The following is a 25,760-nucleotide window of genomic DNA, read 5'->3' as shown; positions in this document are numbered from 1 at the left end:
CTGCGGACGGATGGAGGAAGACAAGCAGAAGAAGCAAGATGACAGCGATGGCTTTTCTCGGGAACACCATGGTAGAGGCCATGAAGAGTAAAGACCAGTTCAAAGGAGAGAGATGAAGAGAGAAGTGTTGGGAGATCAGAATTTAAAGCTTTGGTTACCTCCGAGACTTTGAAGGAGGGGGGAGTGATTCATGTGTCCAAAGTCTGACTTGGGAACGTGCAAGTCAAAAGTGGAGTCAAACTCACAGCCATGTTTGAAGTTTTAGGTGGATCGGCTCTTTCTTCTCCTAACTTTGACATTTCAAGTGCATGACAAAGAGTATGTTGATGCGTTGGAAGCACAAAAGTCAGAGGTTGCAAGGAAACAAGGGGATCAAACTAGGCCAAAAGTCAAAGTCAATGAAGGGGTAAGCGAGGAATCGAGGTGTTCTTATTTGAGTAGGCAAGTGGAACGACAAGCCTTTCATGACATTGTGATTGAGGTGATCACAAAGTCTAATGTCTTCTTAGACGACCAAGAAACTAAGGAGTGTTTGATGCGTTGGATTTGGTTGGTGAGGCGTGTAGTATTGGCATGGCAAGTAACGTAAGCTAAAATGGTGGTGTGTAAATGCTATTTCTATTGATCGACGGTTTGCTGATACAAAATGGACGGCATGTATTGATCGAGGCATCATATATTATCAGTCTTCAAATCTTAAAATAGACAATATGAATCCTCTTCACCAAGAACACTACCTTTCTCATTTCTCTTCGTGTGGCCATCTCACGGGTCAACCCATGACTCATCGTCCTATCATGGACGGTTATCTCACGCCTAACACGTTTGTTAATAAATCATTCATTATTTTCATTTGCTTGTATAAATATTTAGTAACATGTTTTATATTATTTTTCTATGTTATTGCTTGAAAAATATATGTATGAATAGGTTCTAAAGTTGTAGGGCAATCGCTCATTAGAATAGGTAAAACTATATCAAAATAATCTATTTTTAATCTGTTTTCTATATATTATATATATATGGTATAAAATATCAACTATCTTAACACCTTAAAATCACTCGAGCGATACAAGATGAGATAAGGCTTTGGGAAGAGTTGAGCATTGATTGGATTCATAAATTTGTACGTAAAACATATGGAAACTTACTAACAAGTCAGAGACACCCAATGAGCAATTATTTATGGACTTATAACTAATCTTTTATATTTTAAAATCCTTATTTTTCTCTTCCTCTCTGTTCTCTCTAATACATTAAGTGTTTGCTAAATTATTTCTAAAGTTACCTTATTTTGTAAGATATCGAAACTTCTTTATCACTCGTTTTCTTAAGCTAATAAATTTTTTTGTACAAATTCTTTGGGACCTATATGATATTATCTCTAAGTTAATCCTTTGTGATTGGATAATATAAAAATACCTCACAACTTAATTAATTTTAACTAAATCTAAAAGTTTGCCATACATAAGTATAATTCCTTCTCTTCTTCTCCTTCTATCTTCCTCTATCCTCTTCTTTCACAATGTCTTCTCTTTCATTTTTCCTCTATCATCTCCTCTTTTTCTTTTATCTTCTTCCTTTTTAAAAGCTTCCCCCTAAAAGCTTCATCTACTAAATATCGATATAATATATATTGGTGTAACACATGTTGGTATATCAAAATCAACCAATACACAAGGGTTTGACCAAGGAACAATAAAGGTTCAACATGTTAAACAATTCTTAGACATTTTTATTACATCTGACCCCTTTTAATATATTTTTATATTATTTAAGTGAATTTAAAAAAAGTAAAAAAAAAAAATAAGTTAGTTACCGTTGATTATATCATAATTGATTATATTTAGTCTCATATAGTGGTAGTAACCTTCTATCATTAACGACACCTTTTGAGGCTTACGAAAGAACAAAAAAATTATATAAGTTCATTCACAAACTTCTTTTACTCGTGTCAAGATCTCATCCTCTCATATTTATGCCAAGGTTTTATTGGCCTCGGTTCCTCTACTAAAAGTACCGATATCATTGAATACTAATTGAAAATTAAAAAATCAAAATGTTATAAGTGTGGAAATCCTTTTCTATCCAACCATTTTCTCCGTGACGTTAGATGTTCATTTTTAGAGCTCAAATATTTTTTAAATAAATAACTAACAAAAACAAGGATGATTTGTAGAGAAATATCCTACATTTTAGGTTCTTCTCGGATATATATATATATATATATATATATATATATATATATATATATATATATATATTCCAATGATCAAAATATCCTCATACCAAAAGGATAGTTGTTTCCTCACAGCGACTTGGTTCGGCTGACCGGTTTTCTATTGAACCGGTATAGTGTTAAATCGGACAAACCCCCCAATATTACTATTACTGAATCCGTGTTATGTTATTTCTTTATATTAGAGGGTGTCTTTTGTGTTCAAATCAAAGCAACATTAGGTGTTATCCAGCATAGAGCTTACATCATTATTAGTATAATTTACGATATATATAATACAATAAACTACATTATATCTACACAATAGTATTCTTATATTCCTATCTTTTTTTTCTCAAGAAAAAGAAAAATATTTACTAATTAAGATTGAAAATAGTATAATCGTTTGCATCCTAAGGCAAACCACAATGTCAAAGATCGTCAAAAGCAAAATGTCTTAGAGTTCTTAGCGAAATTAGTGAACTAATTCGCACCATTATTTCCTTCAACATGATATTCCTAACTTATATCTTTTACGCCTACATGGAATCAAAGAAGAATGAGAAAATTAGAGTCCGTCGGCTCTTCCTAATTTTATTTTATACATCAATATGATTAATAAAATTATAATAAGATTTTTATGAATCTATGGTCAAATATTTACCTGATTGTTAAGCTTATTAATAGATGTAATGCTACAAGTGTTTTTTTTTTTTTTATATAAATACAAATTTTGATCACAGTTATAAATTATCGACATATACTAGTCATGTCACTAAGGCATCACAAAGTTGCTGCTTGTTGTCTTCAATGGGGATGAAGTGCAGATCTCATCAATTCTCGAAAGCTTTCCTCCTTTGTCAGGTCATACTTATGGTAGAGACAGACTCGTGCTTGCATTGCATGGAAGACATCAAAGGAAGCAAATACCCCCACAAATGCCAAATGCCTGTGAGAGAGATATCTTGATGGTGTGGTCACATCGGCTCATAGATTTGGGACAATGTAGCTGTCGATCCAGCTCTCGACCACTCGATGCTTGGCAAACATTTTATTGGTCCAAAGTGGATGTAACTTTCAGATAACATCACTTCAGCAGAGTCGTAATAGATATTTCGGTAAAGAATGTGGACAAATCGAATCCATAATAATATCGTCCCGAATAAATCGATTCTTACTAAAAGATTGATGGTTGATATGGGGGCACGATAAGTTAAAAGTTGAACATCAAAAGATTCTTACTAAAACTATCGACTATGAATAATCATCACTATCGATAGATCGGATCGGAATTGATCAGCTTCGACTAAGAGATATGATATGCGAAAAGTCGAGTGTCACATTAATCCTAACTCAACACAAGTTTGAACGTTGGTTACTCACTCATTCAAAAATTGTTTTTTGATATCACACTATCTTAAATCCACTGTAACTTAAATATCAATGGGATATTGTCGATTACGTTTACGATCTAATTGAGATTATTCAATTGAGCCGATTCTAATGGCTCTTCAAGATCGTAGATAATCAGAATTATCTTCTTAAGTGTCATCCAAAATATACTTTAAACTTTTGTGATCATTCGATCGATTTTTATTGTAACAATCCAATCTTGCGATGAAGACGATTCCGATGGCTCTTTCAAATCAATTGACGTCGCAGATAACCAGAATTGTCACCAACAATTATCATCAAACACAGACATTGAACCTTCTTCTATGTCATTCGGTCGAACCTTCTTTGTCCGAATCCAATCTTCGACGAAAGCGATTCTAATAGCTTTGCAAGATCGATCGATTGATACGACGGACAAGACGCATCACCAAACCCATCTCGCTCGTCCATTTCCAGGTCGCCTCCCGTGCGCGCGGGCCCGGGTGCGAACGACGACACGCGCGCCGTCGACATAGTGGGTCCTACCCGGGTCCCGCACGAGCGGACAAGCGCCACCCTGCCAACGGGACGTGGGCCCCCCACCCCCAGTCGACCGTTTACGGTCCACAACGAGCGTATGGCTTCGATATTTTGCTGACCCTTCGCCCCCCGTCAAGACAGATCATGGTTCGATAAATATGATTAAGTAGGTCATTTGGATGAGTTATTGTTCTTAGTCGCCACCAACCTCACTGGCGGACATGGATTAGTGGAGCTGATGAATCTTATTATATTCTCGTAGTATAATAATAATAATATAACTGTGCATTAAGGGATTCATAATAGATTAATTAGGGGCAAATGGCACGAGTTGTCACACTTCAAGAAAAGGATGGCTATTTGTGTACAACGTTACTTTGTGGGTTGTCAGAGGTTGGTGGCTGCCAATCACGAGAGAGAGAGAGAGAGAGAGAGAGAGAGAGAGAGAGAGAGGGAGGGAAGGGGGGTTAATCTTGGGCTTTTCTCGCCTTCCTCTTTCTCTTCGCTGTTTCCTCTGCCTGGATCTCGGTTTGGATCTCCGGAGGCTCGTTGTTCATCTCCCCTGAGGTCTTCCTGCGCGAAAGGGTAACGACTCGATCGGATTTTGGCGTTTTTCATGGCGATTTCCTTGACTGTGTTTGGATGCGGGAAAAACCAAATTAGATTCGAGGGATAAGCTAAAAATCTAATTTTTTCTCCATGATTTGGTAAAAAAAGGGTTGTTTTTCACAGTATAGAAGCTTCTTTTCTCTTCTTATGGTTCAATGTTACCGGTTTTGCATGAGAAAATTTCGGCGCTAGATTCACTAGTTTGTTGTGGATCCCGATCTGTTTCCTGCGCATAGAGGTAACAACTCGGTTGCATCGTGCCGTTTTTCCTGTTGATTTCTTTGATTTGTTTTGTTTCGATTCCCCAAAAAAAAACAATTTTGATTCTAGTGATCCGCTAAAAATCTATTTTTGCTCGATATTTATCGAAAAAAAAGTTTTTTTTTCCACATTACAGAAAAAAGTTTCAACGTTCACCTAGTTTGTTAGATCTTGATCCGTTTAGATATGGAGTTCTGCTTTTGAGATTATTCTATTATCGAAGGATTTCGTTTATATGTCTGTTGATGCAGCCTTTGTGCTCACAGTGCTGCTTTAATCTATCGTATGTTCATTTTGCGAAGAAATTACCAACAGAGTCGCTTAGTTTCTTCTAATGATTCCTTTGATAAGAGTATACATTTCTCTGTTGACATTTATAGATTCTTAAACAGGCCTGCATGATCAATTTTTTTTTAAAATTTTTTTTGAAATAGATCGAATCTCTCGACTATGCTTTATGTATAATAAAAAGATCAATCTTTAAAAATAAAGTCTAGTAAACTCTGTGGTCTTAAATTCGATTGCAGAGTTTGGAGAATAACCTGTTATCATCTTCTCCAGTTTGAAGGGTTATTTTTACTAGTGCAAGATTATCTTTGTTGCTATCTTATGCTGTTATTTGCATATCTTTTCTTTGCTCCGTATTGTTGTCAAAGGCTGCTTTTCTTTATTAGTCCTGCTTGCTCTGATTCAAAATAATTCAGTCTTGTTATGTTTCTTGGAATTGAAGCAAGTTTGGTTTCTGTTAATTTCTGTAGTGTCCTGCTGAAAACTGGAACACAAGGGAATGCTGAAAGATGTGCTTGAACGCTGACAAACTTTTACCTAATATTAATGCTAGTGTTGCTTCAGCTAAGCTCTTACTGTTCATTCTTGATGAGATCGGAGGGCGCCATGAAATCCAGTCTCCGCTCCATGCTCAATGCCACAGTGGAGCTAGGAATATTCGAAAGGATGTCGTGTTAGACCACGACATCGGGGAAGACGGTTGAGATACCTCACCCACGCTGACGATCCCGCCCTTAAGAAGGTGCCATCTCACAAGCGGGAGCACATCATATTGGTTTTGTGTTTAGCTTATTCATAAGATGGAATTGGAAAATAGAGGAACTGTGTTGATGCAGAAGTATGAGGTTGGAAGATTGTTAGGGAAAGGTACATTTGCCAAAGTTTACTATGCTAGGAACATAAAGACTTCTCAGAGTGTTGCCATAAAGGTGATTGACAAGGAGAAGGTGTTAAAGGTTGGGCTTATCGATCAGATCAAACGTGAGATATCAATCATGAGGATGGTAAGACACCCAAACATTGTAGAGCTCTATGAGGTCATGGCTACCAGATCTAAGATATACTTTGTCCTGGAATATGTGAAAGGTGGCGAGCTGTTTAACAAAGTTGCCAAAGGCAAGCTCAAGGAAGATGTGGCTCGAAGATATTTTCAGCAGCTGATTAATGCCGTGGAATTTTGCCATAGCAGAGGTGTCTATCACCGTGATCTGAAACCTGAAAACCTTTTGCTCGATGAGAATGGAGATCTAAAGATATCAGATTTCGGTTTGAGTGCTCTTGCTGAGTCTAAGAGACAAGATGGCTTGCTCCACACAACTTGTGGTACTCCAGCATATGTTGCTCCCGAGGTGATCAGTAGAAAGGGATATGATGGAGCCAAAGCTGACATATGGTCTTGTGGGGTGATTTTGTTTGTTCTCATGGCTGGTTATCTCCCGTTCCATGATTCAAATCTCATGGAAATGTATAGGAAGATTGCAAAAGCAGAATTTAAGTGTCCCTGTTGGTTCCCTTCGGATGTTAGGAGGTTGCTATCACGCATTCTTGACCCAAATCCTACTACCAGGATCTCAATCGCAAAGATTATGGAAAATCCTTGGTTTGGAAAAGGACTTGATAAAGGAGTAATTAGAAATGGTGAAGGAACACAAGAAATTGATCAACCTGATATGAACGAAGTTTTTAGCTCCCCTGATACAGATATGACCGAGGAGAGGCAGATGAGGAAATTCACCAACTTAAATGCTTTCGATATCATCTCTCTTTCGGCTGGATTTGATCTTTCAGGTCTGTTTGAGGAGACCGACCAGAAGAGAGAAGCAAGATTCATATCTGGTAAATCAGCCGCTACCATTATCTCCAAGCTGGAGGACGTTGCGAGGTTTTTGAAGTTAAAGGTGAAGAAGAATGACCATGGAGTGTTGATAATGGAAGGAACCAAGCTAGGGCGAAAGGGAGTTCTGGCTATTGATGCAGAGATCTTCGAGGTCACTCCGTCATTTCATCTGGTGGAGATAAAGAAGACAAATGGAGATACTCTGGAGTACCAGAAACTGTGGAATCAGGGCATCAGACCGGCCCTCAAGGACATCGTCTGGGCATGGCAAGGAGAGCAGCAGCAGCAGCAGCAGTCTTCACCATGTTGCTAAAACCTCAACCTTCTGATGTAGTAATAAGAGTTCATGCATTTCATGATTAGGTGATCTCCAAAAATTCTGTATGGTTGTCATTGCTATCTTTGTTTCTTGTTGTTGCTTTGTAGTCTCGTGAGATTATGAATTTTCATCCAAGTTGTCTAAACTGTTACTCTGTTGTCCTGTGCATGTAAACTTCATTTAACTAGTTCGAGTGGTCCTGTGTTGTGTTTGAATTCGATAACTTGTTCGAATGTTTTTATGCATGCTTTGTTCGAGGATTACTGCCATGTTCAAATTAAATGCAATTATTAGTAGTAGATTCTCTTAGCGGTTCCATATTTTTCATCATAATGGAATATTCTCTTACCGTGGTATGTTACTATGTTTCATGAGTACATCCCAAGATTCTTCTAATTCTTCTTCTTCTTCTTCTTGTTTCATGGTTGGTGCAGCATTATTATCAGGGCCCATTTGACAAAGCTAATGACAGATAAAGGTGGAGCCATGGAGAATTGTTATGATGTATCATTATTGGTTTGTAGTACCAAACCAATGATGTCGAGATGCTTCCTTTGATTTTAAATCCATGAACATGATTAGGTCAGATACCCAGAAGTACTGCTGTCACCAATAGTGCTCCATCTGCCTGCCTAATCTCTCTCAACTAAAGAAGACGAGGGGGTTTATGATTGTCCTTTGAAGAGACAAAAGAAGGAATAGTTTTCAGATTGGGAACACATGATCCTGACGCAAATCAGGGCAATATTTGCACTGAGGATGCAGAACACTGTCTTTTGTTAATTCTCTTCAACAATTGCTTGAAAAAATTATCATATATATAAACTATCACCGGCAAATTCTGTGTGCTAAATACAATCTCTGTGTACCAACCAATCAAGTATCATACCAAACTGATAACCAAAATGCAAAAGGCCAAGGACTCCATCAGAAGAATCAAGTCTGGAGCAAACACAATTTCATTGATGATAACTATCTAATCATATACATACTATGAAGAAAGAGAAAGAGAAGTTGAGCAGCAGAATACATGAGAAATCAAGTGTTACAAGCGCCCAATCTGATGGCCATGGATCAAGATACACTGTTGTATAATTATCCAATTTTTTTTTCTTAGATCTGCAATGTTTGTTGAAGGTACAGTTCATTGCACAACTACGGTGATTACAATGCTTATTTGCAGCCAATTCCCTCGGGCCTCTTTGCTTTCATAGTTCACATATCAGCAAGTGTGGATGTGATGTGATCTTCACTGTTCTTGCATGCATAGATGGCAGTGCAGACATCAGTTGTCTCAAGAAATTTCTCGGCATTGATCAGGATTGGTGGGACATATTGCAATACCAGTTTCTTGCACTGAAAAGGCAAACGACACACATTTAAATCCTGTTTATTGATAGAACTGAATTCGGATGAAAGAGAGAAACTTCTATCTAGAGATGAAAAACCTAAATGACTGAGAAACATGTCACCCAGTCCTAAGAGATGACATGAAACATTGTTCATACAAGGAAATCCGTTACACATGTCATCTCAGATGAAATGTCAGATAATAGGAGATAGACATTAAAAAGCTCACCTGTTGAACATAACTCCCAACTTCCTCGCAGCCCTTCATTAGCATCTTGATCACCTCGAGCTGAAAAAGTTGCAAAGTTACATTTAATTTATGTTCAGCAGTTTGTCTAATATGATAAATATGGATAACCAATCGATACAAGAATTAACAAGATTCATAGATTCTGACATATAACATTAACAGAGCAGAAATGATGCACAGATATCAGTGAAATGAATTGTTCGATGATTAACACAGCAGATCATACCCCAACTTGGTAGAGAAACAGCTCATGATTCAGGGAAATATGTGGTCAAATATGTTATAGAGCAATCGAGAACCTCGTGATGCAAAGGATTTCAGTACCTGAGTATCAGGATCTTCTAGTTTGGTAAGAATCTCCTTGACAATATTATGGCAAAGGGTGCAGAAATCAGAACTCTTTGGCAGATTCACCAGCACAGTCTCCCCACACAGATTCGCTTTTTCACATAACTGCTCTGGTGTTATTGTGGAAAGTTCCAAGAAAAACAATGGCGCATAGTGATCAACCAATGAAATACACTGCCAAAAAATCATTTCGGATGTAACCGAGGCACAAGAGTTCATCATCCTTGTATAAAACCTATTAGAAGTTTGCTAGTTTTTCATACAAGAAGGTAGACATACCATACCTGTTGTTTGAGAAAATGCATTTGGGAACATGCTTTGTGAAGTGTACTAATAATATGTGCTTGAGTCTCATTTTCACCAAGATAGTTTATAACCTGGGAAGTATACTCTTCACACAGTGTGCAAAATTGTTCATTCCTGCCAATGTTACTTTCATTCTGTACCTTGTTATCCATCTGCACAACTAAAAAAATACAGATAATCTTAATCAAATATGCAAAAAGATCCCCCGATCCATTTATTTATCAACTGTGCAAAAAGATACCCAATTCATGGGATGAAATGACAAAATATACTTTAAAAAACCAAGTAATTTTCATTACTTTACATCTTTCTTTGTACTGTGAAGTTGAATTATAAGTATGATATGTAATAACCAAAGAGGTGAAATCGGATTGGATACAGACCGGATGTTGGAAAAACAATACATATAACCACTTTTAATCAGCAAACACAAACTTGGAAATGGATTGTCAGATGGATACCAGATTCTTCATCCATATTCGTTTACTACGGATATACAGAGATTTAAAGGGAAGAAGTGCATACTAAATGAATCAAATATATAAGTGAAAATAATTAAGAAAATATGTTGAACCCATGAATCTTATTTGTGGATAATGGGGAATTAAGGAAGAACTAGAAAATTTGAATGTAGAAAAAGTAATGAAATGACATTTTTCCTTCTAGTAGTATTGAAAATTTACATGATTGAGATATATTAGGGTCTAGGATACTCATATATGAATAAATTGAATGAGGGACATACTCTTACATAAGCATTTCCACCTCCATCCGGTAGGAAGTGGATTTGGACTGATCTTATCCGATCCACTTCAAATGATATGGATTACATAAATAAATTATATTGCCCAAGTAAACTAAATTAGTTAAAATCTTTTAAAATTACTGATTTAATATGTAGAAGATTTTTTTTTCATTTTTGTAAAAGGTAGATGGTGAAGATGGGATTGAGTTCGAAATCTTACGATGAATTATCAAAGTTTTTAATATGAATAAGAATGATAAAATTATAACTAAATGACTCGCTTCTCAGTAGAAGGATAACATGCAAAAATTATGATCAAATAATTTGATAGAATGACAGAGACTAGTGATATATTATTACGTTTTTAAAGAAATGGAAGGGAAGATAAAAACTACATCATAATTCTGGAATAAATTGTGGAATCAAAAAATTATGAAGATATGAACATCGAACTTTTGAGATATTAATGCATATACCACAATATCGTCATTAGTCCAATAAATGTGTACCAAAAGGTCTTTCAGGATAATTTAAAAGTCATGTATATCTTTTAGATATAGCTGGTGACGCAACAACAGAAATATTAAAACTTAACAGAGAATAGAATACTGATGAATTAAGGATGATAGAATACTGATGAATTAACAGAGAATAGAATACTGATGAATTAAGATATAAGATGTATGATAGTTTGCAGGTGTACACAGAGATTTTGCTTGGCACAACAAAGACTGACCACATCTTGGAGTATGATAGTTTGCAGGTGTACACAAAGAGATTTTGTTTGGCACAACAAAGACTGACTACATCTTGGAGTATTTAACAATTATTAGAATGCTAATTTAATCTCTGGTACAAGCCCATAGAAGATTGTCAAACAATGCAACAACTAGTGGTGAGAAAAGACCCACGTAAAAGATCTAAATAATTAGAAAATTGTTACATCATATATGTAATATGTTTTATAACTTCTAACTTATTATTCAGTAGATCTACACTCCTATCAAGAAGCACATAGAATATACATAAAACTATAAATTTGAATGATTTAAAGATCTTATCTTGTTTAAAGTACTTATCTAATACAACTTGTAACTGACATGAATTTACACGTTAGTTGCAAAAGGTAGGGCATATTCTTTTATGTAATTTTTTTATTACTCATAGACACAATTAATGTAATCCTTATTGAATCAACTAGTCATCAAATCTGCTTGGAGATTGTGCACTATAGTAAACAATTGCAATAACCCACATGTAATATCTCACTGATTATAAGAATTAAGTGAACAAAGAAGTTACCACAAGTCAGGTTAATGAAACCACATAAGCTTAGATCTTATATATATCCTTATACTGTGTTCTATAATATAGTGAAAATTTACTAGCCATAACGGTTAGCTAAATTACTTGAAAGAATGAACCAGAAAATTAACAGATAAGGGGCACCTTAAAGAAGAAGACAGCCAACTAAAAAGGGCCCCTTAATGTACAAATATTGTACTTTTCAAGTTCACGTAGATAAACTATTAACAACTTACCAAAGTCATCTAAGGTGACCAAACTCCTGGCATTTGTAGAGACAAAGCTGATTACCAGCACAAGTAGTAAAAAGTTCAGTCTTGAATCCATAGTTACCTGTTCCATAAGGAAAAAAAGCGGTTACTTGTTGGTATTCGACCATTCAGCAAAGTATATCATCTATGTGCCTACCTGCCACAGGCATATATCAAAATCATTCATAAAGGATCACTGACATATTCTTCCTTTACTGTGACTTTTTCAATAAACTATTTGATAAGAACATGGCTACACGTTTTAAAAGAAACAGATTAAAAGAAGAAAAACCATGAATAATTGTCAGACACTGAACTAATTAGATATATCTAAAAAAGAAAAAAGAAATCGATATGATGCTTGTAATTAAAATCTATCCAGATTTACAAGTCATATAGGAAAAAAACATTACATTTTAACCTAGTATGAAAGGCTCAATGATAGACTCATATTATCATCTGCAAGTTCACGGTCAAAAATATGTGCAACTGATGCAGCTGTTCCGATAAGCGAGATATAGATTGTCTTGAGGAAAAAATGTTATAAGAGAATTCATCAAACAGTGCTATGTTATCATCCTATATCGATTACTGCTTCATCAATTAGATCTCTGTGAGTTTTAACTCTTTGATCGGTAACCAAACATGACTCTCATATCCTTACAAATTTAGAGAAGGAAGATAAATGGATGGACCCTTCATTTCCTTCTAAATCTTCACTTCTATATGACTATAGACTGGTGGACAAGACAATACAGAAAGAAGAAGATTCATATAACAACTGGATTCAGGAATTTGTGGTATAGATTCACAGACCATCACATGCAGAGCTTCTCATGAACAATCAATACAAAGTCCCTCTATGTTGAACCGAACTTCCAAATATCCTAAATAGCTTCCTATATCAAATTACTCGGTTTGATAGTCTCAAAACGATCTCCAAGAAAAACCCCTGAGCAGCAGAGGTATCTGCGTTACCACTTGCCCCTTCAAAGAAAAGATCAATAGAAATTAATCGGTAGCTCCGTTATATCTAACGATTTATTCTCCTAAGAAACAAGATCAAATATCTTCCGGGCCCCGACTGATCTCAAATTCCGAGCAACACATGGTAGTTGGAGGCGGATATTGGAGCTTCAAGAAACCTAAACTCGATAGGTAACATAAATCGATTTTCATATTCGTATATTTCAGATACAATCGAGAGATATTAAGAACCAGATCGGGAGATAAAAAACAGATTTATCAAAGAGAGAGGAGAGAGATTACCTAAAGATTATCTTCTTTTGGGATGAAATGGATGAAGAGGAAGAGGCTGAGGATGATTATTTGACTTCTCTGCTTTATGAATAGCATCAGACATGAGACCGAAGTGATATGACGGAAGAAGGAGAAGAGAGGACTCCATTAGCCAATACCAATTCCGCTCGCTCTACCTCTCTCCCTCGTTTTTCTTGTGCTCGGTGGCCTTTGGGTTAGCTTGCTAACGGAGAACACGGAACCGAGAGAAACGGTGTCACTGCGCAATTATATTGCGAAAATAATTCTCTTCCCTTTAAGTATACCTGCACTATAACTGGAAGATGTCACGGTCCCACGAAAAGACAACGAGACAGGTAGGTGAGATTGCGAAGTGGACGTAGTTCTGGGGAAGAATGGCCGTATCGTTGATGCGTGGTCACGTGAATTAACTTAAGAACGAACGTGTCCGTGACCTAACCGCCTCGACTACCCACGATGCACAATCATATTTAGGAAAAGCTTTTCCAACCTGTGAATCGTCACCAGTCTTTCTACCTCCACTACGATTGCCACTAGTCATGGACCCAAAAAGGCCACCAATGCATGGGTTATCTCGTGGGTGTCGTCGATACATTAGTTAGCTAAACAATAAAAGCCATTATGAACTACCCGAATTCCCTACCCTGCCGCTTGATTGGAGACATCTGTGGCCCCACCATGGGCTCCACATATGTCTCCGATCACAAAGAAGGTAGGTGAGACGGAGAACTTGATGAACAGAGAAATAAGCATAATACAAACAACGTGGACACAAGGTAACGTTAGAGAACCCGCTCGGGCGGAGACCAATATATTTGAAGGTCTCCCCGACCGCTCGCTCGGACGCATCGACGTTAGTTATTCATTGATTACTTAAGATAATTATCCAAATTTAATACACATCACACCGTACCACATGAACTGAATACATCTTTCATGAAAACGTTATACAGTGATAGTAAAATTTAGACACCACCATGCATTTCGTGTCTAATTGAACGAAAACGTAGCTTCAAAACTATATACATCAGAGTACAATGATAGTTCGAACACATTACATCACAACGAACAGAGTTCATGAGAAAACAGACATTCCAACAACAGTTATCTTGTACTCAATGACTGCCTCTTTTTCTTGTTCTTCTTGCTTTGCTTGGCCAAGAGAAGTGGGAAGCCAACAAAGCCTATCTTCTTCCTCTTGGCAGAAAACTGCTTGTGGAGCGACACGTTGTCGGTCATGGGGGAAGGCAGAACCCCGTGCCTTTTGTTCAGCATCTGACCCAGTGAAACTGTGGGGTTTTTATTTTCTTTCTCCCATGCTCCCCTCTCATACTCTTCAGGAGAACCAGGACCCATCAGCTTCATGCTCAGTATCTGCCCGATCGACAACAGTTGCCTTGAACCGCTGCTTGGCATGTCAGTGACCAAAGTTGAGTCATTCAGGTCAAGAATGCGGGAGTCCTTCCTGTGGTGAGCTGCATAGTTCTTGAATTTGGTAGAGTTATGAATGCTGTGCCTCTTCTGACCATGCTCGGATCTCCATCTCTGTAGAGAATCTTCAACTTCAAGCTTCGCTCTGGTTGCGACCTCCACTCTCTTCAAGGCATCTTCAAGAGCCTTCCTACATTTTTTTGCCTCAGAATTTGCTTCCTCAACCCTCATAAGTAACTCTGATTTAGACATGTTTGCTTCATCTACTTGAACCACAGCAGCTTCAACTTTCTTTCTTGCAACTTGGTCCGCTTCTTGAGCTTTGCTTGCTAAGGTGATGTATTCCTCCATCGAAAGGGTTACACCACATGCACTCTGAAGACCCAAGATTGAATCGTTGCTGCTTATTAAAGCTTTGATGTCAGCAAGAGCCACAGCTTCTGCTGCTTTGGCTGCTTCTTCCATCTTCTTAGCTGCGAGCCATCGAATGTCAGCCGTCTTAATGCTTGCCTTTGTCTGCTCAAGTTCAGAGGCCAGCTTAGTAACGTCAAACTTAGTAGCTTCAGTTGTCCTCCTTGACTGTTCTAATTCAGAGTTCATTTGGTTAATTTCCTGCAAAATATTTGAGGGATCTTCAGGTTTCTCATTTACCGAACCTTTGGCCCTTTGCAATTTTTCTGTTGTCTGATTAAGATCATCCTCCAGTGATGAGATCAGAGCATTATTGGAGCTCAGCTTCTCCTGGGTTTCCTCAAGCAAGAGTTTTTCCTCTTCTATTTTTATGCTCAGCATTTTAATGGAAGTTCGAATACCAGCTAAGTCACTTGTTGTCCTGTTCAAATTTGCCTTGGCCTGCTTCAGTTCAACAAGCATCTGCCCTGGAGACTGGTTCACCCCCATGCTTGGGTCATCTATACCCACATTCTTCTCGGGGTCATGGGGACCATGTTCTTCAACTTCAGGAACAGGATGTAACTTTATACCATCTGAATTTGTAGCTGGAATCGTATTGGTTTCTGAGGTTTCTTTCTGTAATCTCAACTTTAAACCATCCACAATCTTTTTTGTCATTTCTAGCTCTTTTAAAACATCAAGTGTCTCCCTTTCTTTTAGGATAAGATCCTTTTCTAGTTGTGCCGCCTGTTCCTCCACTTTGATAACCTCAACATCTTCAGAGAAATGGAGTTTCTGATGGAAAATGTGGATAACACGACTTAGGAATAGATTCTTCAGAACGGTATGGCACAAAGAACAAGCTATATTTGTTCAAGTGTCTGACTGAAAATTGAAAATAAAATAGCACTCATTCAAGATGCATGTTCATCAAGAGATGATGAAGTATGAAATAGGACTAAGTGGTGAAGAATTAACTCAACAAGGTCTCCTATAGTGTTGCACGCTTTTTAAGAAAATTTCGGCCAATTGTGTGCATGAATTTGAATTTCAAATAGATAACTGGGAAGGAAAATTAAAGTTCATAAAAAAGAAGACAAAAATAAAGTGTTCACAAAGGAAAAGAAAACAGAATAAAGTTTAGATGGGAGTATATACATAGAACAAATGAACAAAAAGAGAGGAAACATAATACACTCATACATTTACCCAACACAAGGATGGTGTTTATCTAGAGGATAAAATCCAATAGCTGTTGTAGACATTGAGCATTGTCCATGACAAATCCAATAACTGGAAGGCCATTAGAACAAAGACAATACATGAAACTCAATGATTTTGAGAAACTTAACAAACGTGGAGAAATTACCATCTTAGAGCCAGTGTTCAGTAAAACTTTAATTGCAACCATAGATCCAATAAATTGTTTCCCAGATCAGACACAAATGAAAAGGATGAACATAGTAATCAGTCCAACACTCCAAAACACCTTGCTGACTCCTTCCTAAGTTTAAAATCGGACCAGTATTTAAAATATTGCAAGTAAGAAATTTTTTGTGACATTACCCTTGATAGAATTCGAGATAAGTATAAATAAATTAATTCTTATTTGGAAAAAAAAGTTACTTATGTTGTTGTTCAAATGCAGACAACTTGAAATGTGGCAAGTCACTGTTAGTCTATTAATATTAGTTCTAACTTTGGAAAATCGTCAATTTTGCTTACAGATTACACGTGCAACTTAACAATTACAGAACAAATATATCTAATTTGGTAAGCGATTCTCAACACAAGTCATAAGACATGCATCAATTGGTATTATAACTCTAAACGGACAGCAAAGACGAAAATGAAGCAATTGTTTTACACGGAGAAGAAAGGTGTAACCAAAGAAGTCAGAAAAATAACAACTTGAAGGTCAGATTAGTAAAGCAAGTACTAAAAGATTCGGAAATAAAGATCAAGAACAAAGAAAGAATATCCAAACCCAAAAGGGAACTTACGTCGGGGTGAAAGAGTTGCCTGAGCTGCGACTTCCAGACGGCGCTCCCACCAAATCGATCCACAGCCTCCCTCACCGACACGAACGGCGCCGACGTGTCGATCTCCGCCCTCCCAGCCGCTGCCGCAACAGTCACCTTCGGGTCATCCGTCGGCGGGGCCAGGGTTTCCGCCACCGGAACCATGGAATCCTCCTCCATCCCTCCTCTTCCTCCGCCCAGCGTTCGACGATTCAGTGAGGAACTTTTAGGGTTTTGCGGTGAATCGAAACCCTAAAATGCCAGCGAAGAAAGCACTCGAAGGCGCGTCCGATAGAGGGGAAAGGGGGAAGTGGAGGAACTAAGGAGGAAGGCGAGGTTACCGAAGTGCCCTTAAGTAGCCGAAGAAGACGATATATTCACGCTGCTCTTTTATTTATATCCACGCCTCGTTGTGATCACAATACATGAAATAGAAGGGTGAGTTGGTGGGGAAAGGATGGGGTGTGTTTATAAACATGCCTCCTGGTTTGGCCGTTGGCTTTGGCGAATCTCGATGCGGAGAAGACCGTTGGGGTGTGTAAGAAAACGAATAGACTAAAATGCCCTTAGATTAAGACCAAGATTGCGGTTTCGCCACGAACTATGTTGGGTGGGCCATCGTTCCAAGTTGGACCGTTGGGTGTCATCAAGACAATTGTAACGGTCACAAAAGTGTCAACGGCTTGGTATCATCAAGAAAATGGTATCAAATTTGATATGGCATATTTCGGTATCGCACAAGCAGATATGATGATATAGATATGGAACCTCAAGTACGATGTGGTCGTGCAGTACACATGTGGCAGGCAGCCACTCGCTGCCCCCTCCGTACAAAAAACATCATCACGGTACAACCATCCCAAAAAGCTCGGGATGACACCACACGACCCCGATCTGTGTAAGTCGGTCGGCGCTTACACAGAAGCTTAAGTCGGCCGCCCGAGGAGCCAGCCGCAGTTAATTGATCCCGTACGACCAACTCATCCTTGTAGATATAAAAGCTAACCCTCCTTAATCAGGAGAGGGAGGCATTTTCAACTCCCAACTTTTTCGTACATACTATTGATTTGAGCTTCGGAGAGGTCGAGTCGGGAAACCCGTGCGCAGGAGCCCGACGATAAAAAAGCAAGTCACTCGCCCAGATAGAAAACCGCACTCGGAAGACGAGGCTTAAACTCGACCCGACCTAATGCTCACCACCACCACCACTCGAGTATCCACGTGGGCAACCTTGTAAATTGAGGATTAAAATGAGTCGTGCTGACACTTCGGTCACGGCGTAAAGGTTCACCAATAAAATTGGAGGGTAAATATTTTTTTTGGACAATTTGCTGAGAAAAATATTGTTTTTATTATCACATCACATTTCATTTTTAAATCATAAATGTTTGGTTTTTGTCGTCAATTTTCGATCCATTTTTCTTCTTTGGTCACTTTGAAGGGTCGAGATTGAGATGTGAAAAACTAAAAGAAATCACTCTAAAAAAAAGATTAAGAAATTGATTTACCATGGAAAATAACAAAGAGGGACAATTTAATATGTATAAGAGAATATTTGTAGTTTCAATGGTAGAGTGACTATTGTGATGAGTTCGGTTCTCAATTTTAGTTTTATAAGTCATGACTTATGAAGTTGATTAGGAACATATGATAAACCAAACATACTTCACTCCAAAAGTATATCATAGTACAACAACAATGGTTTATAAAATCTCAGCTATTTAGAACTGATGCTTTGATCTTTTTCTTTTCATCACACCATAGAGTAGCAAAGAAATAATATGAAATTGGCATGGTGGATCACCAAAATTGTATTATCTTGTTAAAGAAGTTTAATGATATTTATCGAGATATTAAGCCAATTTGGTTCAGACCACTTTGATCAGCACAAGATTTGTGTCGTAGGATCGTAGATGAAGATGAAGAGTGATTTCACTCGAATCAAATGCATTGACTATCTTAGAGGCACACCTGACAATATTTCTCCGATGTTTATACTGGAATGAGATTAGAATATATCATTGTGTATTAGGTATTATATGCTAATTTATGTAATTATAAGTATATAATGCATGATTATTCTTCAGTGGATAGTTTCATCGAGAAAAGTTAGATGAACATTCGAATCATCCAATAGATCCCAATTAATGTTGACATGCCGATTAACTTGGTGTTGTGTTGGCATCAACATCATATTTGAATGTTCATGTGATGTCTTCTCTATCTCACAATCAAATCGTTAGGTGGAATTTACTCGATCTCTTAAAATCAAGTCCATATCAAATTAGAAAAATGAGAAAGAAAAACATAATGATCACACATAACTCAATAGCAAAGTCCTCAAACATTGACTAGGAGAGATTCTTCCACTTTGTCAATTAGATTAGGTCTGATCAATCTTTCTTCTTCCTTAGCGTTTAAATAAGCAATTAATGTCACATTTTGGTCCTATGGTTGAAAGCAATAGTCTAAGTCCAAACAAATGCATCCCTTTCCTCCCCAATTAATGCTTCATATGTTTGTTCTATTTCATCGTCATACTTGATTGAAACTACTACTGTTCAAATATGTATCATCGAACTAAGGTTGAAAAGTGTGGTTGCTACTGAAAGAGACTTTGGAATCTTGGGATGCGGTACTCTTACTCCAAGAAACTATCACCAAGTTTCTTCAATTGTGCCTATCATCACCTAATAAATGATCCCTGACATGAAGTATTTCTAGAGTTTTATGAAACTGTGACAATTAATGAATAAGCTCTTTTTTTTTCAATTTTTAAATAATTTTTAAAAAATCTCTAAAGTTCTCACCCTTTTTTTTCCCCACAAAACATTTCTTTTTTTTATTATTTTATTCTTATATAGTATTTTTTATTAAAAATAATATTATCTTTATTTTATTCTTATCTATTGTGACTATTTTTACAGAGACAAAAAAAAATTATTTAAAAATATTTTAAAAAATAAAATAAAATTAAAAGGAGAGTCTATGCAAATAAAAAATAAAAATAAAAAACTTTTTGATTTTTTAAAGAATTTGTTATAGATTTTTCTCCTCAAATTTCAACTCTTAGAGAGAGAATTCATATTACTCCTATCACATGCATACCACATCCTCAACCTCCTCCTGTGTGTGTCTTTATGATTTATGGTTCCAAGAAATGTAACAATGATGTGTGTTATATTTCACACTACTTACTCATCCATTCCTTTGATCTATAGATGTGATGTAGTTGTTGTCCTTTCTTATAGTACATGAACAGTGAAGTAGATAAGAGGATTCTCCAGACCTACTTTGATCTTTGTGCATTGACTAATAGCTAGTAGGCCATTTGGAAGATGAATTATTGTTGGATGAGAGGTTCATTTTCTCTCTCTAACAGACATTCAGAAACACCATAAATCCTTTACATGCGCCTCTGTATGAGGTACTGTTGCCTTGCAATCTCTCTCTCTCTCTCTGTGAGCCAAAGATGCTTCCAAGGAGCTCAGGTCTGGCCAAAGACTCCCTCCAAATCAAGCAGGGTGATGAGTTCTACTGCAGGCTTCTCTCCGAGGAGAGCTCAGAGGCCAACCCTTCCTTTCGAGTCTACCATGCAGTGGCTTCTGGGACCGTGCCATTCCTGTGGGAGTCTCAACCAGGAACACCCAAGCACATGAGCTCCGCCGCCGCCCTCCCTCCCCTTACCCCTCCCCCGTCCTACTACTACAGCACCAGGAACAGTATCTCCATGAAGGCCTCCAAGTCCAGCTTCCTCCGCACCATTCTCCCCAAGCTCACCCTGCGGAAGATCCACACCTCGCCTCGGTCGTCCTTGTCTTCCTCCTCCGTGTCATCCTCTTCCTCGTCGGCATTTGGGCGCTCCGACCGCCGCGGAAGCTCCTCCAGCCCGGCGTCGTACTTCGCGTCGGAGGAGTTCGACGACGGGTCGCCTGCGTCGACCTTGTGCTTCGGGGTGCGGCGCTGCGCTTAGAGGACTGAGACCAAACACCTTGTGGTCTCTGCTAATTACAGAGCTTGTGGTGCAACGTCGGTAATGGCGAGGTGCAACAGACAGTGATGAAGTGTTTGTCCAATCTCTCAGAATAATCTTGGACTAATAGTTCGTGTTCGTGTTCGCATCGCTCATGCTCCTCCTCCTCCTCCTCTTTCTTCCTGTCTCTATCAGACAATCACCACACCTCCTACATACTCTTATTGCATGGCAAATTGTGAAGTCTAAGGTAGTGCAGTGAGATCATAGCCTATCTGTTACTGTGAATGCTGAAAGAACAAAGTGACAAGGAGAAGACACGCAGAACTATAATCTCAGAAGCATCAACAGAGGAAAGGAGGAATTAGCTTCCAACTCAGTGTTTAATTCTTTGATAGATGTTCAGGACTCTCTCTCTCACACACACACACACAGTACGAGCTAATTTAATGAGGCCCATCTTCTCAGATTTCAACTTCTTTTACTTGCAAGTACTAACAATGTTTTGCTGAGACAAATCCTCGTGTCTTCTCTTCGGCTGGCACTGAAACTTAGGAAGTGCAAGTCCATAGAGGACATGGCATTAAGTTAAGGTTCCTAGTCAATGATGATTGTACTATACAAAGTTGAGTACTTCAGGTTAGGCTGTCCATAAAAGAACTTGGAGGCATGAAATTGAGGAAATATCAAAACAAATGTTGGAATTAGAGTAAAGATGAAAGAAGATTGACTATTTGGCATACACCTGCTGCAAACAGGGTTCTACCTATCACAGATCAACACTCTTTTTTTTTTATTTCTTTTAATGATAATATGTTCCTTTTTCTTCCTTTTATCAGTATTTGGTGGAGGTCTGATCTCATAAAAAAGAGTGCCAAAAGTTGGGATATGAAGGATGATGAAGAATTGCCAGAGTTTGGGTGGGATATGCATTGAACCAACACAGAGGACTATCTTTTCATTAAATTTTGGGACAGCTGGGAAGAGATGAATGATGGGTCAATGCATTGACTTGTGTTCATGGTAAATTTTAATTTGTACTTCATCGAATTTGTATAGTCGATGATAGGAATACTCAAATCCAACCATTAAGGGCAAAACAAAATCAAATTATTTTTTCGATTTGATTCAATTAAAGTAAGATAGTTTGAACCGAAATCGATATGGATTTATCTAATCAAATCGATTTAAAATCGATTAATCTAGTTTAGTTATTGGTTAATTAATTCATAATTTTAAATAATTTTAAAAAAAATATATATTTATAAAATTAAACCCATATAATTTATAAGATTTGATATTTAGGCCCATATAATTGAATTGGTGAACTCAATCGAATTGATATCTTTTAAATTAAAATTGATTCAATTCGAATTCGATTTAAATTGATTAACTGAATTAAAGAATAGTCCCTTTGGATAAAATTGACGATTCCAGAACTATAATCTCTACGACTTCTTTGTGTTAGACTTATGTTTTGGTCTCGCAAGTTCTTACACTACTGGATTCTGGATTGATTATAGAGATCTTTTTGATGAACTACTGCCGTCGGCTGGGATGCTTCATCATTACAATAAAGTTTCGCTGCCACACATTCACATATTTCCGAATCGAATGCTGCAAAGCTGCGAAAGAGATATGCAACTCCATCGAAGAATCTTTAAAGCTGTCTGCTAGTAATCACTGCAGGAAGGAAGAATCTAAACTTAGACAAGTATACGTACGTAGTTTGAAACCGGAAGAAGCAACATGGCCGTCAAAAGCACTCTCTAGAAGTTCCATTTCCTGGCGACACGTGGATCCAACCTTTTGACCGAGCCGCAATACCTACGCCACCGTAACGCCGTCCTGCCTCGGTCCACACGTTGCCATGCCTGCCATGGGTGGTCTTCTCGCCGTCTCCTCTCCGTTTCCACCCACCTTCTTCCCGGTAGGCGAAGAGTGGCGAAGCTTCCGTCAACAGCTTGCTCGTCAACCGCTTAGTCTCCAATTCGAACCGTGTGTTTTCTTTGACTGTTTCAGACCATATTGGCGTGCATCGATGTTTCTTCGTCATCTGAGTCCCTTCGTTGCTTTGCCTCAGGAGGAGATGTTTTATGTTATGCACGATTTTGGTGGACGGACAGCTTCTTCTCCACTGTATGATTCCTTCTCTCTCTCTCTCTCTCTCTCTCTCTCTCTCTCTCTCTCTCTCTCTCTCCTGTATGATGCTTGCTTGGTTATTGGGTACAGGACAGCATCTTATGCTTTCTTCGCCTTGTGATGATGATAACTTGTTGCAGTTAGTCTTACATTCTTGTAAACCACTGAAAATAGATTGCTGCGATCATGGTGTGATATAACGTTGTTTTTACGGATTTATGAACAATCTTCTGCAGACTATTCAGGTAATGGATGGCTAATTTGGATGTCTGTAGGATAAAACTTCAGCTGCTTTTATCTTGAATGTCTTGCTGACTTTGGTAGAAGAAAGATTGATTGATTCCTGCGGATAGTAATCTTGAGAGATTATCACATCAACAGCAGAAATCAGCAGCTAAGAAAGAGAATGATTTCAATGAGTAATGGCAAAGGTACAAGAGAAATTGAAGAAGAAACTGAATCACCTACGGATCAGATTATGCTAGAGATTAGTACATCTAGAAGGACTCTTTTGGACAAGAAGAGACAGAATAAATTTCTGGCTATGCTGAAGACCTTCCCTGGTAGATCCAGCTTTGCGAAAGTTGAATCTTCTACTCGGTTGTCTTCATCTTCTTCAAAGCATGGACATGAAGCAGAGGAGAGTATCGATGTCGATATTCCGCATTCCTTCCCTTCGCCTGGTGATCAGAGTTCCTCCACAAGTTTTCGTCTTCCTTTTGTCAAGAAGATCAACTGGGCTTCTTTGGTCGAGCTCTTTAAGACATGGATCAAGGAGCCAACGAACATGGCTCTGCTCCTTTGGATGACTTGTGTGGTCATCTCTGGATCGATTCTGTTCCTCGTCATGACTGGCATGCTGAATGGTGCTTTGCCAAGAAAATCTCAGAGAGACACCTGGTTTGAAGTGAACAACCAAATTCTCAATGCCTTGTTTACGCTTATGTGCCTCTATCAGCATCCAAAACGGTTCCATCACCTTGTGCTTCTGTGCCGATGGAGACAGGAGGACATTGTGAGGCTCAGGAACATATACTGCAAAAATGGAACCCGAAAGCCTAACGAGCGGATGCACATGCTGGTCGTAGTGGTTCTTCTTCATGTGAATTGTTTTGCTCAGTATGCCTTGTGTGGTCTGAACTGGGGATACCCTCGATCCAAACGTCCAGCGATCGGAGTAGGGATATGCATCTCCGTGGCAATTGGTGCACCAGCTATTGCCAGTTTGTATAACATTGTTAGCCCTCTCGGAAAGGAGTACACCGAGATAGATGAGGAGTCACAAGGTAGTATCAGCTCTTCTGTCGATCAAAGGCGTGCTCGAAAAAGATACTCTTTCGTGGATAGAGAAGCTAGAGAAGACCTCAGGCCGGCAGAAACTAGCCCCCGATGGGTGGGTGGGCTATTCGATTTCTGGGACGATATCTCTCTAGCATACCTCTCAGTTTTCTGCAGCTGCTGTGTCTTCGGATGGAACATGGACAGGCTAAGATTTGGTAACATGTATGTTCATGTTGCAACTTTCCTTCTGTTTTGTTTAGCTCCTTTCTTCATTTTCAACTTGGCCGCCGTCAACATCGATAATGAGACCGTTCGCGAAGCTCTGGGAATCACAGGCTTCTTACTCTGCATCTTTGGTTTGTTATATGGAGGCTTTTGGAGGATCCAGATGAGAAAGAAATTTAACCTCCCTCCGAATACTTTCTGCTGCGGCGAGCCGTCTGTGACAGATTGTTTTCAGTGGCTATGTTGCTGCTCTTGTTCTCTTGCTCAGGAGGTAAGAACAGCAGACTACTATGATGTTGTGGAAGATAAATTGTATGTGAAGGAACTGAGTAATACCATTCAACCTTCTCTCTCCCCTTTGCCTCGCGAAGCTGGAACTGCAATGTTCAAATCAAATCCTGCTTTTGCTTCAGAAATGCATGCACACATGGTAGAAGAAGATGCAATGAGACCTCCTCTGCTTTCTGGCATACAAAGATAGGAAATTCTCCTGAAAATGACACAAGATATGTGCTTAAGTTGCCATACATTACCGGATATCTTGAGTTCTTTTTTGACATCGTATCGTTACCTATGTAATTTGTGGAATGAATGCTATAGAATGGTTGTTGAATTATTTACTGATCATTGTTATTGCATCTTCAGTTGTTAATAATGTTAATCATATACTTAAATGAACAGGTCAGTACTTAGACACACATTTATGTGCTGCAGGTTAGGCAAAAAATTCATAGTAAATCACATGCAATACAAAGTCTACTTTTCTGCTGAGACTTTCTTGTAGCGACATGAACATTAAGGCATCTGTGCCCTGATTGTTTATGTTGCAAACATACACATTTATAGAAGTTATCATGCATGTAAAAGCTTATGAATTGTTCTCTCATGTATGTACAATGCTTCTTAAACTACAACAGGTAATTTTCATTTAGCACAAGTATAGTTTGTAAACACTATCACATCGAGCATTCCAAATTGTGAGCAAGTACTCGACAGCTTATTCACATTACGA

General features: G+C 38.2%; 5 protein-coding genes across 7 annotated transcripts; 3 read left to right on the top strand and 2 right to left on the bottom strand.

Moving 5' to 3' along the window:
• The first annotated feature begins 4,541 nt into the window (after window positions 1–4,541).
• LOC135619651 (CBL-interacting protein kinase 18-like) lies at window positions 4,542–7,661 on the top strand. The gene is made up of 2 exons (XM_065121865.1): window positions 4,542–4,717; window positions 5,761–7,661. The coding sequence occupies exon 2, from the start codon at window positions 6,091–6,093 to the stop codon at window positions 7,438–7,440; it is 1,350 nt and encodes a 449-aa protein (XP_064977937.1). The 5' UTR covers window positions 4,542–4,717; window positions 5,761–6,090; the 3' UTR covers window positions 7,441–7,661.
• Window positions 7,662–8,389: 728 nt separating this feature from the next.
• On the bottom strand, window positions 8,390–13,451 carry LOC135586759 (uncharacterized). Its single transcript, XM_065121866.1, has 6 exons — window positions 13,271–13,451; window positions 11,987–12,083; window positions 9,679–9,860; window positions 9,371–9,568; window positions 9,026–9,085; window positions 8,390–8,802 (listed from the first exon to the last, which is right to left on the bottom strand). The coding sequence occupies exons 2-6, from the start codon at window positions 12,075–12,077 to the stop codon at window positions 8,662–8,664; spliced, it is 672 nt and encodes a 223-aa protein (XP_064977938.1). The 5' UTR covers window positions 12,078–12,083; window positions 13,271–13,451; the 3' UTR covers window positions 8,390–8,661.
• Window positions 13,452–14,192: 741 nt separating this feature from the next.
• On the bottom strand, window positions 14,193–17,519 carry LOC103995410 (WEB family protein At2g38370). Its single transcript, XM_009415990.3, has 2 exons — window positions 17,110–17,519; window positions 14,193–15,901 (listed from the first exon to the last, which is right to left on the bottom strand). Exons 1-2 carry the CDS (start codon window positions 17,305–17,307, stop codon window positions 14,387–14,389), a joined length of 1,713 nt encoding a protein of 570 aa, XP_009414265.2. The 5' UTR covers window positions 17,308–17,519; the 3' UTR covers window positions 14,193–14,386.
• A 2,995-nt stretch (window positions 17,520–20,514) lies between these two features.
• LOC103995411 (uncharacterized) lies at window positions 20,515–21,244 on the top strand. The gene has a single exon (XM_009415992.3). The coding sequence runs from the start codon at window positions 20,600–20,602 to the stop codon at window positions 21,098–21,100; it is 501 nt and encodes a 166-aa protein (XP_009414267.2). The 5' UTR covers window positions 20,515–20,599; the 3' UTR covers window positions 21,101–21,244.
• A 1,708-nt stretch (window positions 21,245–22,952) lies between these two features.
• Window positions 22,953–25,375, top strand: LOC135586520 (uncharacterized). 3 transcript variants are annotated; one of them, XM_065121863.1, is made up of 3 exons: window positions 22,953–23,098; window positions 23,184–23,239; window positions 23,518–25,375. In XM_065121863.1, the coding sequence occupies exon 3, from the start codon at window positions 23,649–23,651 to the stop codon at window positions 25,227–25,229; it is 1,581 nt and encodes a 526-aa protein (XP_064977935.1). In that variant the 5' UTR covers window positions 22,953–23,098; window positions 23,184–23,239; window positions 23,518–23,648; the 3' UTR covers window positions 25,230–25,375. The 3 variants fall into 3 exon arrangements, with proteins under 3 accessions (XP_064977935.1, XP_064977933.1, XP_064977934.1); XM_065121861.1 differs by having other exon boundaries at window positions 23,479–25,375; XM_065121862.1 differs by having other exon boundaries at window positions 23,333–25,375.
• Window positions 25,376–25,760: the final 385 nt, after the last annotated feature.

This window comes from Musa acuminata, chromosome BXJ2-8 (assembly GCF_036884655.1).
Source record: "Musa acuminata AAA Group cultivar baxijiao chromosome BXJ2-8, Cavendish_Baxijiao_AAA, whole genome shotgun sequence".
In the NCBI taxonomy this organism is placed as follows: domain Eukaryota; kingdom Viridiplantae; phylum Streptophyta; class Magnoliopsida; order Zingiberales; family Musaceae; genus Musa; species Musa acuminata.
The sequence above is the reverse complement of the archived record's forward strand: the minus strand, read 5'-3'. Positions and strand labels throughout refer to the sequence as shown.

What these genes read in the sequence shown, in the direction of transcription:
- LOC135619651 (XM_065121865.1), top strand. Translation starts at nt 6,091, where the DNA reads ATGGAATTGGAAAATAGAGGAACTGTGTTGATGCAGAAGTATGAGGTT.
- LOC135586759 (XM_065121866.1), bottom strand. Translation starts at nt 12,077, where the DNA reads ATGGATTCAAGACTGAACTTTTTACTACTTGTGCTGGTAATCAGCTTT. An exon ending in GGTCACCTTAGATGACTTTG is followed by an intron (nt 9,861 to 11,986) that starts GTAAGTTGTTAA and finishes GTATTTTTTTAG; the next exon opens with TTGTGCAGATGGATAACAAG. An exon ending in TAGAAGATCCTGATACTCAG is followed by an intron (nt 9,086 to 9,370) that starts GTACTGAAATCC and finishes CAACTTTTTCAG; the next exon opens with CTCGAGGTGATCAAGATGCT.
- LOC103995410 (XM_009415990.3), bottom strand. Translation starts at nt 17,307, where the DNA reads ATGGAGGAGGATTCCATGGTTCCGGTGGCGGAAACCCTGGCCCCGCCG. An exon ending in GGCAACTCTTTCACCCCGAC is followed by an intron (nt 15,902 to 17,109) that starts GTAAGTTCCCTT and finishes ATTTTCCATCAG; the next exon opens with AAACTCCATTTCTCTGAAGA.
- LOC103995411 (XM_009415992.3), top strand. Translation starts at nt 20,600, where the DNA reads ATGCTTCCAAGGAGCTCAGGTCTGGCCAAAGACTCCCTCCAAATCAAG.
- LOC135586520 (XM_065121863.1), top strand. Translation starts at nt 23,649, where the DNA reads ATGATTTCAATGAGTAATGGCAAAGGTACAAGAGAAATTGAAGAAGAA.